The following is a 17,267-nucleotide window of genomic DNA, read 5'->3' as shown; positions in this document are numbered from 1 at the left end:
GCAACTGTACACTTTTTATCATGGCTACCTGCACTAGGAGCTTATCCTGCTGGTGTGTAATGCTCCAACTGGTGGAACTCGTGTTTCAAATGTATTTGGGATTTTGTGGTATTTGGATGTATAATTCATCCTATTACAAGTAAACTTTCTATTAATCGGTAATATGCATAAAAAGGTAAAAATGGTTTAACCCTTTGTCATTCACCATATAACTTGCCAAATATAATTTCTTTGTTTTTAAACTTTTTTTTTATTCGTCTCTTTCACTTTCAATGTATTTTCTCTTCTCAGTGTAAAGACCCAGAAGAAGAAAGACAAAGTGTCCATCCAGACTCTCAAACAACACAATATGAAGGAAGGAAAGGCAACAACAATGAGCTTTCTTCACCCCATTCAGCCACAAGATGAAGCCAAATTGAAAGCTCTGTCAGACAAGCAAAAGGCCCTGTAAGTTCATAATCCACAGCACTGATGTTTTTTGGTGATACTTATATGTCAGCAAGATTTTGTTTGATTGATTGAAATCGTATCAATGTAAAATTATATTTTTTCATTGAATTATAACTGGATTTTATATTTTCTTAAACAGTTGATTCACTTATTGATTGATAGTTTGCAATTGATTGTTTAGATTTTTAATTTTTAAAATTTATCATTATCATTATTTATTTATATTTAGTCATGATCTGATTTCCACGCCTTCTGCTGGTGCTTTGAATTTTGTGAAACATTTGGAGAAAAAGGATGGAATTGAAGCAAGGGCCAAAGGTTTGTGCCTTCATAATTTCTATTTTAGCTGATCAACAAGCTTCCTGTTCCTGAAAATTGATGAACCCCTCTGAACCAGCTGGGTAGCTATATTATTGAATTTTAATGAATGACTTTTATTCCTGAACAGCACATCATGATTTTGAAAATTACAAAGGAATTCTTGTTTAGCTGAAATTAACAGCCGTTTTAGTAACAAGATTTGCCATTGAGGTAATACAGAGGTCATTGTTTTCTCCTTCTCTCCAGCTGAAAAACAGAACAAACCAATCATTTCCATCACTCCAAAGCAACTGTTACAACAAACCCAGAGAGAGCACGCAGAAAGGATGAAGAGACAGAAAACCCTCTCTGGTACCACTGGTGTACCTCAACAGCATGTGAACCCCCTTGACTGCGTTCCTCAACTAGGGAAAGGATTGGGGGGCGACAAGGGGGAAATTTTTCTCGAGGATTCCCCCTTGCAGAGACCCCTTTCTGCAAGGAGAAATGATAGTGTGGCAGCTGCAAAGGTAAATGTCTTATGTGATGATTATTTGGCATATTGAAGACGTATTATCATAAAAATTACAATACAAAACTTATCACTCTTAGTTGGCATAGATATGCAAATTTTCAGCTCAAATTTTAATTATAAAGAATCGAGTATGAATTAAAGATGCATACAAAGTCAATTTTTTGTCACAAAAACCAACCAAATGCCAGCATATGGTTTCAAGTAGTATAACTAAGAGAATTACCAAAAGGCATTGTTTAATTTTACCCGAAAATGATGTTTGAACGGATTTTTCTGCTGGCATTCTAAGCTGTATTGGTCAATGGGGCAGAAAAGTAGGTCACAAAAGTAGGTTAAATTTACAACCATAAATTTAAGGAAAGGAGCAGTCAAAAGGTCTTTTATGGGTGATCGAGTGATCTATTCAGTTTATCCCTTGACATGTCGAATTTATTTGAGTCATATAAGAATCTAGTAGAAGTGGTTTACATGTGTTACTGGGAATCCACGCTTCACCGATGCTCGGTTCGTATGTACCTTTAATGTATGTGATTTTTACCTCCACCAATATGTTATATTTTTGCATCTGTTTGTTTGTTCATTTGTGACAAGCTTATGATATTTTTAAGATGGTTTACAAGTGGACTAACTTAAAAGTGATTTTTTGTTGATGATCCATTAATTGATTAATGGTTAGTTCTTACTAGTTAATTATTTGACTAGAATAAGAATTGAATTGTCTTGGTAAAGGTCTGCTCTCTCTGAGTGATTTTTACATATTTGCAAGCAGGAAATTACCAAAAGCGTACCTAGAGCTGTGAATTATTCAGTAATTTTTCAACTATAGAAAAAAGCTGTAGCCAAGGTGCAGGCAAAGGGTGGACTGGAGAGACAAGATCCTAATGCCATTAAGAAGAAAAAATCTCCGGAAACTTTGGAAGCTAAAAGAAAAAGGTTTGCCAAAGAAGAAGCAACTAAAGGTATATTAATTTTCTTATTCATTTCAAACTGAATATGATATAAGATAATTTGTTCAAAAGTATTTATTACAAGATATGACCATACAACGACACCATGGTTTGCAGTGTACTGAAGTAAAAACATGAGTATTTTGATATTAAGAGTAAGTAATTCTCTTCTCTCAGTTAAAGCCTTTAACAATGGAAACTGAAGTGATCAAAATATTTTTCTTGTTTTCTATGCAAATGTTCCTGACACCTTTGTTGTCTCATTCCAAAGATACAGATATTCACCAAAACTATTGCAGTGATATGTAAATTTGTACTCTGTCTCTTTTCCATTACAGAAACTGGTTCTGGACAAAACGGGAATTCTACAGAACCACCTAAAAAAAGGTCAAGGTTATTAGGTGACCTTGATCCTAATTCTGAGGAATTTAAACGATTATTGACTGCGAAATCTTCACACTCTGGCGCTGTGTCTGAGGTAACATAAAATGTACTTTCACATGTTTTTGTTTGATATTTTTCTTGTCTTGCAATTTTATTCAGCATGTTTTATTATTTATTTATTTTTGAAATAGGATAGTGTTTTTGTTTTTCTCCAGTTATGATGCAGTGTATTATACTTTTATTTTATGAAATTAGGTATTTTTACCAAAACTTGCAATTTCCTGCTTGTCTGATAATTTTAGATTGAGATGGAGCAACAGGAAAAATATTTTGGTGAGCTTGAAAAACGTGAAAAGTATGAAGATAAAATGAGCACCACATTGGAGGTGAAGTGTTCAGTGGTAGTGTGTAAACAGGTGAGCAGCTGGACTGTGAAATAGAGTTTGTGTGTGCATTTTTTACCTTAAATTTTACCTTGAAAATGCTATAAGATAACAAGGCCCTAATTTAGGACAGTTTATAAAGATTTATGCCAATATGTTTATTGTAATTTTTTTTTCATATATTTTTTTTGTAGCACTTAATGAAACAGTCATAACAGTAACTTGTAATTACTATGCAGGTTGTCACATAGATATACATATAATTGTATATCATAACTACAGTTTTTTAAAACCACGTACCTTAGATTTAGAATGAATCTTTTTTTGAAATAAATTTTTGTATTGGCAGTGTAAGTACATGGCACAGAGTGCGGCCGACAGATGCAAGGAAGAAGGGCACACATTAGTCCGAAAAGAAGCCATGAAAAAATTCTTCAAATGTGTACCTTGTGGTAAAAGAACCATAGCATTTGGAATGCTTCCTACCAAAAACTGCAGGTAAAAATGGAATTTACAGGTCATAAGAGATGAAATAGCTATACTAAAGAATGGATAGAAAACTCTAGTTACACTGGACTTGATGTAGATGGTTTTTGGACAAGCCAACACTCATTTTCATGAATTCCATATAACCTAGTCCAATTTTTAAAATTTAATATTTGCTTATGATTTCTGACTAATGAACAGAATAATTGAGGAAATAGTGCAGTAATAAAGATAATTTGTACTCTGATGGGGGAGGGGGTATACTCCTTGTAATCCTGTGAAAATGATAAAAATAAAATAATTTTAAAAAGAAAGAATTACAAAATGCCACAATATTTATTCTAGTGGTTGTGGTGAATTCAAGTATGAGAAAACGTCTATGTGGAAGGTAAATAACTCTGAATTTTGCTTTTCTGATAATCCATATGATTTTTCTGCACTTATATCATCTGTCTAAATGATATTAACAAAAATAACACTTTCATATTTTTGAATGGAAATAGTTTAACTCTTCAAGAAAAAATTAAAATTAGAGTTCTCCAGTATTTAGTTGTCTGTCAAGTCAATTGGGAGAAACATTTTGTATTGATATGAAGTACTGAATACAATGTAATTATATTGAGCCTCCAAACACATTCTTATTTATGTATATGCTATTTTAGGAGAAAAAAGGACCACTACTTGACAGTGAAAAACTCTTACTACGAGGAGTGGAGGAGAAATTCCTGAGATAAAATCTCCTGATTTGAAACAGCAAATAAAATGACTGATGGTGATATTTATTAACTGACAGCTAGCAATAAAAAGGAACATTCTGTGATACTTAATCAAACTAAATCATCATTATTTAATGAATGAAGACTTGATATGGAAACTGTTCAAGCTATGTCACCTTGAGTTTGAGACCTATAATGATGGCTTCTCCTCAGTCATGGACAATATTATCCCCAGTTGTGGTATCCATACTTGAAACAATTTTGCTGTATACTGAGATACAGCGTGGTCTTAGTAAGCTGTGATTTAATTATTGCTATCAATGGTATCAGTGAGTGTCCAATTAAAGAAACATTTGTATCCATTTGGCAAACAAATTAGTTTTTATTATTTTATTAAAACTATATAGAAATGGAATGGCAATTTGTCTGTATCAGTAATTTTTTATTTGATACACCATTATTATTTTCCTACAAATATGTTATAATAAAGACAAATCTATTACTTTCTGGTGTTGGTCATAAAATGTATATAAAGAGTGAACTCTGTTAAAGACAAGAGGACATTTAGTGAAAAAGGACTGAAGGTTTTGGGGAGGTTTCAAGCATTTGCAGAACTGCGCTCCATGCCTAAACAATACCTGCCTCTGAAAAGGTACAGGTGTCAGATATATATTCAGGAAAGGTATGAAAATTTGAAAATACTACTAAACTATTGAGACAAGTACACATTGTTTGGATCTTTTCAACATAGAATCGAGTTTAAGTGAGAGATTTTTCTAGTTCATTGTATTCTGATGTAAAAAATGAAACAGTGGTCATTACAAACCCATCCACAACTGGATGCCACTTGCCACAATGAAAAACAATACTGAAGTAAGCTGTATAGTACCGATCAATTATCAGATAAGTCTGTCTGTAAGAAATCCTCCCTTGATTCATAAGCATACCTATTTACATATTGATAGAAAAAGACAGGATATTTGTAACCAATATTGGTGTTCGGATTTCAGGAACCGAGGAGAATGCTGTACAAGCCATGTCCCATATGGATACAAAGCACTGCACACAAAGAGATGAACTCTGGACAAGACTGATGTTTTTTGCCATATCAATCATCAGGAGAGAAATTCTTCATAAGTCCTGAGCAATTTTCAGACAGGTAAATGAGAACATTTATTTTAAAACAAGCTGTGCATATAGTTTACATGACTGAATGCTCTCATAATACTTTTTCACAAAATCTGCCTGGGTAACCAGTATTATTTTAGTTTTGCTAAATTGCAAGTTAATCTTTTGAGGCATCATGTCAGGTATTAATGACATGAGATCTTACTACGCGTAGTAGATAATCACCTGTTTTGATTATAATAATAGCCATTTTTAGACAAAATAAATTTGTTGACATAATCAGCTGATAAAAAACTATACAGGTCATTAGAATCCCATTTTTTCTTCACATCAGTTGAAGTAAATAAAGGCAAGTATATGCTTACAATTCTATAAAAACCTTAACAGGTCATTAGAATCTCATGTCTTCTACACTTCAGTATAAGTAAATAAAACCCAAGTTCACAATTACAATTCTATGAAAACACTTCATCAGTACTTGTGTGTGCTTTATAATTATGTAATATATAATGAGATAATACAGCAATATATATAAAACTTTTTTTTCAAATTCAGTGAATCCACTGGATATATTTAGGTCTAAACTGGAAAGGACTATCCCATTTAGTCATTTTTATTCGAAATATCTCAGAACCCTTTACTGTAATCAAAGCGTTTCTGAACTGCAATATCTTTTTTGTTGATTTTGTTTTCAAAAAATTATTTCTCATTAAGCACATAAAATAAAAGCCATTGTGTCATGTGCTACGCCATGCCAAACAGTACAAAAAGAAAAAAGACACAAAAACAATATGATAAATATAGTTCTCACTATTTTCAATATAAAAACCAAGTATCTATAATCTGTGTCATATCTTTATGTCCTAGCATGCATATCTTTCTAATAAGTTATCTGCATGCACTTAACTGAATCCCATTCTGATTCATAATCTTCTGATTTATCAGAATTTCTCTCCTGCACCTGGATGTCATTTATACAACATATATGGATATAAAAAGACACCTTTTTAAAACAATATTTGTTACCAGCAGTATGTTTTCAGGAGTCAAGGAGAATTCTGTACATACCATATGCAAAATGGCTACAAAAAAACCTGCTCACAAAGAGTTGAATTCCAAGCAAGGTGAGGAGAGAGATATTTTATAACTTCATTGAAGATCTTACCCTTTTCACAGCATGCGATATACATATTTGCACACCAACAATTTCAGATGTTAACAATGTAATAGACTGACTTTTACATATGAAAGTCATATAAACAGAACCCACACATGTAACATGCCCCTCCTCCCCCAAGCAATATAATTACAATTTAGGACCAGTCAAAACATTGTGATACAGATAAGTGCACATCATAATGTGAAAAGGGACTAACATCTCAAAACATCAGGATATAATTCCTTCATAAGCCCTGAGTAATTTTCACACAGGTAAATTATTTCAAACATTAATAAGTTGAACTAAAACTTTTTTATTTAATTGCTTTCAGAGCATTTTTTAATGAAATCTGTTTAGGCTACCAGTCTTCTTTTAATTTTAACCAAATAGCAAGTTAAATTTTTGGGGTCAGCATGATGGCAGGTAGTGTAACATGAAATAATTAGGTGTTTACTAATAGCTGTTTTATCAAAATTAAATTTGTTTATTAGCAGGTAACAAACAATGTGAATAGAATTTTAGTTTTTCTTCACATCAATTTAAGTGAATTATTATACAGGGATAGAATGTAATAATATACATATAGTAATATTATGTTATATGATACATTGTAGTATTTTCTGATATAACTAAGTATGTCTTTGAGATTTAAACCACCCATATTCTTGCTAAAACACTGGGCTTCCCACCACTTGGGGAACCACCTTTGGTGACCTACTCTAATCTTCAGTCACAGAAAATTGCCTCAGGTTTGAAGGTGATGTCAAAGTGATATTGAAAAACTCTTAATTAAGATGTCTATCTTGGTCTCCATAGCTGTACATTGGTCACCTGGTTTGCTAGTGCATGCGCAGATTTTATAAGTATCGCTGGCCCCACTTCACTATTACTTGATATTGGGTTTGGGGCCAACAAGTTTTGCTTTGACTGTTGATTGTTCATAAACCTCTCTAGGGGCATGTACAACAGAAGTAGTTGTCAATTTAAAATAAAATCAGTGTCGTTTTTTCAAATTAATAACCAATCCAGAATAAAACAATTACATAAGAAAAATAAACATTTTTATAGCCTTTTTAAGTACAGTTATCTATACTATATGGTCATACATTTAAGTCCCTTTGTGTCATAGCATGTCTGGCTAGTAAGTTATCTGCATGCACTTTACTGAATTATTCACATCTTCTGATTTATCTGGATCTTCAGAGTCATCAGAATTACCCTCCCACACATCATTCTGATGGTTGTAGAGGTAAACTTTGGTCTCAGAACCAACCACAATATTCCAGATTTTTCCATGAAATGTACAAAGAGCTGAATTTATGTTGGTGGGTGGGTTGAGTTTGATCCACACCCCATCTAGGGGCTCGAACTGATAGAATACTCGGTTTTCTTCATAGACTTCCTCATCATCATCCTGTTCCTCTTCATGTTCTTCAGAATTAGGCAGGGGCTTGATCTCTACCTCCAAGCCAATGATAAAGATGGACTCTTCCATCACTGTAGCAGTGCACTTGGAAATGGCTGAAGGTATATCTGGGCCCAGCACACATTCTCCTGTTTGCGAGGAGTATATCTGAACCTTGTTAGTGGCATCTTTCAGAGAGCCAGATTTGTCAGTTGTCCCTCCAAAGGTGTAGACTTTATCTTGAAAAGAGACAGAGGCATGTTGCCAAACTCCAGTAAGCAGATTACCTGCTGGTCTCCACTTGTTCTGCTGGATGTTGTAGACTTCAATCTTGGAAACTGCAGTGGTAGATACTTGTGCAGGTTGAATTGTGGCAGAAGAACCAAAACCAAATGAGGCAGAAACACCAAAACTGAACCCTCCTTCAAGCCTATTTGTGACAAAACCAGTCTGAACATTTTTGGTTGAAGAAACAATCTCTAAACCCCCTATAATATGTAAACAGCCACCTATTATTACCATAGTATGGTTTTGCCTTCTAGTCAGCATTGTTGCAAGCTCTTTTTCACATTGGAGCCCAAGCTCAGCCTTGTACATGATCAATCTCTCTGGGTTATCCTTTCCCCCAGACACAAAAACCTCAGAGTTGACAGTGCTGCTGCAAATGGCTGCACCACCAAAGCCCTTAATTTCTCTTTGTTGCAATACCCATTTTGGGCTGATCAAACTCAAGGTCTGTCTAGAAGAAGAGGTGCTATCATTTGTTGTGGTGAGAAGAAGGACATACTCTCGTCTTTTCAAGGAATACCTTGGTGATGCTTGGGGATATGGTAACTCAAAGTACATGGTAGGGTCTGACTGAAAAAGTTGGGCTTGTTGGATAAGCTTCAGAATTGGTTCATTATTTCTTATGATCTCATGCTGCAAAAATACCATCATATATCTTGAGCTTAACATGGAAAACCGAACATGGGAGAGAACTTCAGCAGCATCAGTCTTTCTTTCTGGTTCCGCCTCTATCCATCGAAGAGCAATTTTAGCCACACTGTCTTCCGAATGAATGTGCAAACTATCACTTGATATGTATTGAATGAAGAAATCTTTTGACAGGGATACCACCAAAGGAGATGGCACTTGCAAAAAATTCTTTAAGGAAAAATGCATGGTTTTCTGGATGAGCTCTCTGCAATCAATGGCATCTGCAAACTGCCAAAGGGGCAAACAGTTTTGGGGAGTTAGATTTTCTGCTATGTACTTGCCACATATTTTGATCAAAGCAAAAATTTGAAGCATGTTTGCAGTATCCATTACAGCTTGTGCATTCTCTGTGGAAATCTTGCACTTTCCAGTATAGGTGAAGTCTAATATTGTTTTAAATACAAGAGGTTCTATACCTTTCATGGCAATTTCAGCAGATTTTTCCTCTTTCATAGAGCTTGTAAACATCACTTCAAAATAACTTGAAATGGAAGCTAGAACAACTTTGTGGCATTGGAATTTCTGCCCTGCAACATCTATGGTTATGTCTGATAAAGTGTTGGCTTTCTTCAGCCGATGTATGCCATTTATCATTTGATAGGCAAAGCTTAGGTCCTGTACCTCTTTTTCCTTAAATTCGTAAGTATCCATTCTGGAATTCTACAAAGAAGAAATCAAATGAATGTTTGTTAAATATAAATTTGATAACAATACATTATACAAAACAAAGGAGCAAAGCTTATTTGAATAACAGTGGATTAAAATATGCTAAAAATCAAGGCAGCAAAGCTGTCAAATGCACAGACAAAAAGCAGAAATTAATAATGTACAAAGTAGGCCACTATCATTTCTAATGGAATAATACATACTTAAAAGCAAAGTCCACATCAAATTTTAATTATGCACAACAGTAATACTGATGTAAGTAAAATTTGTAACAAGCATAAGGGTTCAGGCCCATGAGAGTTCAAATTCACATTTTACAATTGCCAGAATGAGAAAAAAAAATGAAAATTTCCCAAAAAAAATGCATAAATTCACTAGAAAAGATAATCTAATAGAGCAGGTTTTCTAATTTGAGTGGTATGTTAATCCTAAAAATCATTCTTGCAATTAGTAAAAAGAATAAGTAACAAAGTTCTTTTCATAATGTTTGTGGTAGCAGAGCACAAAATTATTTATTTATTTATTTTTTTTTTTTTGTCAAATTTGATGCAATATTACATTATTTTTCATTATCTACTGTAAATAACTTGTACATTTGAAGAATTTGATTACCATTCGGCTTCATGCTCGTGGGAGTTCTAAGTCCTATGCTGAAAATGCCAATATGTGAAAAATAAAAATTTCACAAAAATGAATCAATTCCAGAAAAACTGCTTTCAATTGCTAACCCAGGGTGCATTTTAGCCCTGTTTCTTTCCTTTAAGGAGAGTAATTGACATGGTCACTATGAAGCACCCTGAGCTTCAGAGATAACTTGCCACTAACCTCTTCACTATAGCCTATCTTGACACGATGAAGATAGGCTATAGTGAAGAGGTTAGTGGCAAGTTATCTCTGAAGCTCAGGGTGCTATGAAGGCAGTGCCAAAAACAATTTTGATGCAATATTACATAATGCTTAACAGCATAATGGCCATCAATTTTTAATAATATAATTATAATAAAATTTTTTTTTAATATTATAATTATAATAAAAAAAAATAAAAGTATCATGGATATTCAGAAAATGTGACTAGCAAAGGTCCTCAAGCCCATGGAAGTTCAGTCACACACTAAAAATGCCAAATGTAAACAAGGAAGAGTTTATTTCCATTTTCAACAACCTTTTTACATAAAATAAAATAAAAATTTACTGTCATTTTTATATGATCAAATAAGGAAAATATCAATACAACAATTTTAAATGACAAATTTGCTCCATTCTGAGATTTTGAACATAGTGAATGATTGAAGCTGACAAACTGCAATGATATGAGTTTATTTCCATTTTTGACACTTTATTACACAATACACGATGACAAGTTTACCATCATTTTATATAATCAACTAGCAATAAAAAAAACACAACTTTTTTAAAAAATTGCCCGATCATGCCGATTTTCGAACTCAAGGTGAATTTTAGTATGATTGATCACTCCTGTAGGTTGTAATACTATAGGCCTTTCGGTTTTTCTTACCTGTTATCAGTGTTTCATATATGTTGAAAAAAGCGAAAAAAAAAAAAACAGCCCAACTTTTAAACAAATGGCCCGATCATGCTGATTTTTAAACTTGACATGCCTTTGATGTATATTCATCAGTTCTGTAAGTTTACAGCCAAAAGGTAAAATGGTTTTTCCACTTACATGTTACCAGTGAAAGTGCATGGTGGCTACAACAGACACAGATGATGGCTATATGTACAGACACATCTGTGTCTGTATATAAAAATGAAAAAAATTCTTAATTAAAAGTACTTTTTAACAAGATTTCCTTATGAAAATATCAAGAAAATGGATTGCCACACAAGATATCATGACCTGTTTTTAATACTAAATCATACAAAACAGTGAATCCAAGTGCAGAGATAGGTTACACACTGATTTTTCAGTATAAAATTGCTTTCTGTCAGGGGGGGGATATGGGGGCAAAGATCCCTTAAGTATACATATGTATGTGTATGCATATGTATGTATATTAAATTTAAGACCAATCTTTTAATTCTTTCACTTTATACCTATTTTAGTGATATTTTTTCCACCAACTTTTTGCTTCCTCTTTCACTTTGAAATAGTCAAACATCTTGATAACCTTTTCTTATAATACAGGACCACAGCCTAAAGCATAGGAGAATAAATCTAGACAAAAAATGAAGGCACTTACTTCTATGGAGGATAAACATATACCACTGCTAGGTAAGTATATTGATATCTAGTTTTAAGATTTTCTCTTGATGACTTTTTTTGCATGTCGATCACTAGACTTCTTGTGCGTTGGATCTGCTGTACCCGATAGTTGTGGCTTAATCAGCATAAATCCTTTCACCAAGGGACTACTTTGAAATGAGGTTAAGTCCACCGTGTATTGATACTATGTGTTGATATGAACTAGTTCGACTAGACAAGACTGATAAGTTTGTTAGGCTGTTATCATACTGTCCTAAATTGACACCATGGGTGTGAGGTTTTCAATTTTACTAAATTAAAAGATAGGCGTGGACTGCATGTAGGTCAACAGCCAGTCAACAAGTGATTCAAATTCATTGTCTGTATGTATTCTATATAGAACGTCACATGATGGCAACTGAACCGCATGTGACGGTTACAAGAAATGTAAATTTTTATAGCAGTTTATACCACCAGAAAAAGGTCTCAGGAAGTTACTGACAGCTATGCTAAAGCAACAGAATTAAACATTTTTCCTGGGCTTAAATTTTTATTTTCTGCAGTTTTGATATATCCATTTGTAGAATAATACGCCCGAAAAAATAAGTCTGATTTTTTTTCACATATGGGCTTACATGTATGTATCGTAATTATCAGCCATTGTGTGTAACTGTACACTTTTTATCATGGCTACCTGCACTAGGAGCTTATCCTTCTGGTGTGTAATGCTCCAACTGGTGGAACTCGTGTTTCAAATGTATTTGGGATTTTGTGGTATTTGGATGCATAATTCATCCTATTGCAAGTAAACTTTATATTAATCGGTAATATGCATAAAAAGGTAAAAATGGTTTAACCCTTTGTCATTCACCATATAACTTGCCAAATATAATTTCTTTGTTTTTAAACTTTTTTTTTATTCATCTCTTTCACTTTCAATGTATTTTCTCTTCTCAGTGTAAAGACCCAGAAGAAGAAAGACAAAGTGTCCATCCAGACTCTCAAACAACACAATATGAAGGAAGGAAAGGCAACAACAATGAGCTTTCTTCACCCCATTCAGCCACAAGATGAAGCCAAATTGAAAGCTCTGTCAGACAAGCAAAAGGCACTGTAAGTTCATTATCCACAGCACTGATACTTATTGGTGATATTTATGTGTCAACAAGATTTTGTTTGATTGATTGAAATCGTATCAATGTAAAATTATATTTTTTCATTGAATTATCTCTGGATTTTATATTTTCTAAAACACTTGATTCACTTATTGATTGATAGTTTGATTGTTTAGATTTTTAATTTTTAAAATTTATAATTATCATTATTTATTTATATTTAGTCATGATCTGATTTCCACACCTTCTGCTGGTGCTTTGAATTTTGTGAAACATTTGGAGAAAAAGGATGGAATTGAAGCAAGGGCCAAAGGTTTGTGCCTTCATAATTTCTATTTTAGCTGATCAACAAGCTTCCTGTTCCTGAAAATTGATGAACCCCTCTGAACCAGCTGGGTAGCTATATTATTGAATTTTAATGAATGACTTTTATTCCTGAACAGCACATCATGATTTTAAAAATTACAAAGGAATTCTTGTTTAGCTGAAATTAACAGCCGTTTTAGTAACAAGATTTGCCATTGAGGTAATACAGAGGTCATTGTTTTCTCCTTCTCTCCAGCTGAAAAACAGAACAAACCAATCATTTCCATCACTCCAAAGCAACTGTTACAACAAACCCAGAGAGAGCACGCAGAAAGGATGAAGAGACAGAAAACCCTCTCTGGTACCACTGGTGTACCTCAACAGCATGTGAACCCCCTTGACTGCGTTCCTCAACTAGGGAAAGGATTGGGGGGCGACAAGGGGGAAATTTTTCTCGAGGATTCCCCCTTGCAGAGACCCCTTTCTGCAAGGAGAAATGATAGTGTGGCAGCTGCAAAGGTAAATGTCTTATGTGATGATTATTTGGCATATTGAAGACGTATTATCATAAAAATTACAATACAAAACTTATCACTCTTAGTTGGCATAGATATGCAAATTTTCAGCTCAAATTTTAATTATTAAGAATCGAGTATGAATTAAAGATGCATACAAAGTCAATTTTTTGTCACAAAAACCAACCAAATGCCAGCATATGGTTTCAAGTAGTATAACTAAGAGAATTACCAAAAGGCATTGTTTAATTCTACCCGAAAATGATGTTTGAACGGATTTTTCTGCTGGCATTCTAAGCTGTATTGGTCAATGGGGCAGAAAAGTAGGTCACGAAAGTAGGTTAAATTTACAACCATAAATTTAAGGAAAGGAGCAGTCAAAAGGTCTTTTATGGGTGATCGAGTGATCTATTCAGTTTATCCCTTGACATGTCGAATTTATTTGAGTCATATAAGAATCTAGTAGAAGTGGTTTACATGTGTTACTGGGAATCCACGCTTCACCGATGCTCGGTTCGTATGTACCTTTAATGTATGTGATTTTTACCTCCACCAATATGTTATATTTTTGCATCTGTTTGTTTGTTCATTTGTGACAAGCTTATGATATTTTTAAGATGGTTTACAAGTGGACTAACTTAAAAGTGATTTTTTGTTGATGATCCATTAATTGATTAATGGTTAGTTCTTACTAGTTAATTATTTGACTAGAATAAGAATTGAATTGTCTTGGTAAAGGTCTGCTCTCTCTGAGTAATTTTTACATATTTGCAAGCAGGAAATTACCAAAAGCGTACCTAGAGCTGTGAATTATTCAGTAATTTTTCAACTATAGAAAAAAGCTGTAGCCAAGGTGCAGGCAAAGGGTGGACTGGAGAGACAAGATCCTAATGCCATTAAGAAGAAAAAATCTCCGGAAACTTTGGAAGCTAAAAGAAAAAGGTTTGCCATGGAAGAAGCAACTAAAGGTATATTAATTTTCTTATTCATTTCAAACTGAATATGATATAAGATAATTTGTTCAAAAGTATTTATTACAAGATATGACCATACAACGACACCATGGTTTGCAGTGTACTGAAGTAAAAACATGAGTATTTTGATATTAAGAGTAAGTAATTCTCTTCTCTCAGTTAAAGCCTTTAACAATGGAAACTGAAGTGATCAAAATATTTTTCTTGTTTTCTATGCAAATGTTCCTGACACCTTTGTTGTCTCATTCCAAAGATACAGATATTCACCAAAACTATTGCAGTGATATGTAAATTTGTACTCTGTCTCTTTTCCATTACAGAAACTGGTTCTGGACAAAACGGGAATTCTACAGAACCACCTAAAAAAAGGTCAAGGTTATTAGGTGACCTTGATCCTAATTCTGAGGAATTTAAACGATTATTGAATGCGAAATCTTCACACTCTGGCGCTGTGTCTGAGGTAACATAAAATGTACTTTCACATGTTTTTGTTTGATATTTTTCTTGTCTTGCAATTTTATTCAGCATGTTTTATTATTTATTTATTTTTGAAATAGGATAGTGTTTTTGTTTTTCTCCAGTTATGATGCAGTGTATTATACTTTTATTTTATGAAATTAGGTATTTTTACCAAAACTTGCAATTTCCTGCTTGTCTGATAATTTTAGATTGAGATGGAGCAACAGGAAAAATATTTTGGTGAGCTTGAAAAACGTGAAAAGTATGAAGATAAAATGAGCAACACATTGGAGGTGAAGTGTTCAGTGGTAGTGTGTAAACAGGTGAGCAGCTGGACTGTGAAATAGAGTTTGTGTGTGCATTTTTTACCTTAAATTTTACCTTGAAAATGCTATAAGATAACAAGGCCCTAATTTAGGACAGTTTATAAAGATTTATGCCAATATGTTTATTGTAATTTTTTTTTCATATATTTTTTTTGTAGCACTTAATGAAACAGTCATAACAGTAACTTGTAATTACTATGCAGGTTGTCACATAGATATACATATGATTGTATATCATAACTACAGTTTTTTAAAACCACGTACCTTAGATTTAGAATGAATCTTTTTTTGAAATAAATTTTTGTATTGGCAGTGTAAGTACATGGCACAGAGTGCGGCCGACAGATGCAAGGAAGAAGGGCACACATTAGTCCGAAAAGAAGCCATGAAAAAATTCTTCAAATGTGTACCTTGTGGTAAAAGAACCATAGCATTTGGAATGCTTCCTACCAAAAACTGCAGGTAAAAATGGAATTTACAGGTCATAAGAGATGAAATAGCTATACTAAAGAATGGATAGAAAACTCTAGTTACACTGGACTTGATGTAGATGGTTTTTGGACAAGCCAACACTCATTTTCATGAATTCCATATAACCTAGTCCAATTTTTAAAATTTAATATTTGCTTATGATTTCTGACTAATGAACAGAATAATTGAGGAAATAGTGCAGTAATAAAGATAATTTGTACTCTGATGGGGGAGGGGGTATACTCCTTGTAATCCTGTGAAAATGATAAAAATAAAATAATTTTAAAAAGAAAGAATTACAAAATGCCACAATATTTATTCTAGTGGTTGTGGTGAATTCAAGTATGAGAAAACGTCTATGTGGAAGGTAAATAACTCTGAATTTTGCTTTTCTGATAATCCATATGATTTTTCTGCACTTATATCATCTGTCTAAATGATATTAACAAAAATAACACTTTCATATTTTTGAATGGAAATAGTTTAACTCTTCAAGAAAAAATTAAAATTAGAGTTCTCCAGTATTTAGTTGTCTGTCAAGTCAATTGGGAGAAACATTTTGTATTGATATGAAGTACTGAATGCAATGTAATTATATTGAGCCTCCAAACACATTCTAATTTATGTATATGCTATTTTAGGAGAAGAAAGGACCACTACTAGACAGTGAAAAACTTTTACTACGAGGAGTGGAGGAGAAATTCCTGAGATAAAATCTCCTGATTTGAAACAGCAAATAAAATGACTGATGATGATATTTATTAACTGACAGCTAGTAATAAAAAGAAACAGTCTGTGATACTTTATCACACTAAATCATTGTTATGTAATGAATGAAGACTTGATATGGAAACTGTTCAAACTATGTCACCTTGAGTTTGAGACCTATATTGATGACTTCTCTCCCGTCATGGACAGTATTATGCCCAGTATATGTGTGCATACTTGAAATGATTTTACTGTATACTGAGATACAGCATGGTCTTAGTAAGCTGTGATTTCATTATTGCTATCAATGGTATCAGTGAGTGTCCAATTAAAGAAACATTTGTATGCATTTCACAAACAAATTAGTTTTTATTATTTTATAGAAACGGAATGGCAATTTGTCTGTATCAGTAATTTCTTATTTGATACACCAGAATTATTTACCTACAGATATGTTATAATAAAGACAAATCTATTACTTTCTGGTGTTGGTCATAAAATGTATGTAAAGAGTGAACCCTGTTAAAGACAAGAGGACATTTAGTGAAAAAGGACTGAAGGTTTTGGGGAGGTTTCAAGCATTTGCAGAACTGCGCTCCATGCCTAAACAATGCCTGCCTCTGAAAAGGTACGGGTGTCAGATATATATTCAG

General features: G+C 33.3%; 3 protein-coding genes across 4 annotated transcripts in view; 2 read left to right on the top strand and 1 right to left on the bottom strand.

Annotated features, from left to right (window-relative positions):
• The window catches only part of LOC106154345 (protein MCM10 homolog), a 44,475-nt gene extending 39,772 nt beyond the window's left edge, over positions 1 to 4,703 (top strand). The window contains exons 14-22 of the mRNA XM_087014446.1: positions 292 to 447; positions 680 to 768; positions 1,018 to 1,280; positions 2,112 to 2,244; positions 2,571 to 2,710; positions 2,919 to 3,032; positions 3,349 to 3,497; positions 3,831 to 3,873; positions 4,148 to 4,703. Of these exons, the coding sequence (XP_086870572.1) occupies positions 292 to 447; positions 680 to 768; positions 1,018 to 1,280; positions 2,112 to 2,244; positions 2,571 to 2,710; positions 2,919 to 3,032; positions 3,349 to 3,497; positions 3,831 to 3,873; positions 4,148 to 4,219 (1,159 nt within the window). The 3' untranslated portion in view covers positions 4,220 to 4,703. The remainder of the gene's footprint in view (positions 1 to 291; positions 448 to 679; positions 769 to 1,017; positions 1,281 to 2,111; positions 2,245 to 2,570; positions 2,711 to 2,918; positions 3,033 to 3,348; positions 3,498 to 3,830; positions 3,874 to 4,147) is intronic.
• Positions 4,704 to 6,288: 1,585 nt separating this feature from the next.
• LOC106152330 (kelch-like protein 6) lies at positions 6,289 to 11,868 on the bottom strand. 2 transcript variants are annotated; one of them, XM_087014449.1, is made up of 2 exons: positions 11,739 to 11,868; positions 6,289 to 9,531 (listed from the first exon to the last, which is right to left on the bottom strand). In XM_087014449.1, the coding sequence occupies exon 2, from the start codon at positions 9,520 to 9,522 to the stop codon at positions 7,627 to 7,629; it is 1,896 nt and encodes a 631-aa protein (XP_086870575.1). In that variant the 5' UTR covers positions 9,523 to 9,531; positions 11,739 to 11,868; the 3' UTR covers positions 6,289 to 7,626. The 2 variants fall into 2 exon arrangements, with proteins under 2 accessions (XP_086870575.1, XP_086870574.1); XM_087014448.1 differs by lacking the exon at positions 11,739 to 11,868 and adding an exon at positions 10,150 to 10,167.
• LOC106152329 (protein MCM10 homolog) lies at positions 11,668 to 17,092 on the top strand. The gene is made up of 10 exons (XM_087014451.1): positions 11,668 to 11,770; positions 12,698 to 12,853; positions 13,080 to 13,168; positions 13,418 to 13,680; positions 14,512 to 14,644; positions 14,971 to 15,110; positions 15,319 to 15,432; positions 15,749 to 15,897; positions 16,231 to 16,273; positions 16,548 to 17,092. Exons 2-10 carry the CDS (start codon positions 12,756 to 12,758, stop codon positions 16,617 to 16,619), a joined length of 1,101 nt encoding a protein of 366 aa, XP_086870577.1. The 5' UTR covers positions 11,668 to 11,770; positions 12,698 to 12,755; the 3' UTR covers positions 16,620 to 17,092.
• The last annotated feature ends 175 nt before the right edge of the window (positions 17,093 to 17,267 follow it).

Source organism: Lingula anatina, chromosome 6, assembly GCF_051362555.1.
Source record: "Lingula anatina isolate TDL-2025a chromosome 6, LinAna3.0, whole genome shotgun sequence".
Taxonomy (NCBI): Eukaryota; Metazoa; Brachiopoda; class Lingulata; order Lingulida; family Lingulidae; genus Lingula; species Lingula anatina.
This window is presented reverse-complemented; position numbering and strand designations above follow the sequence as displayed.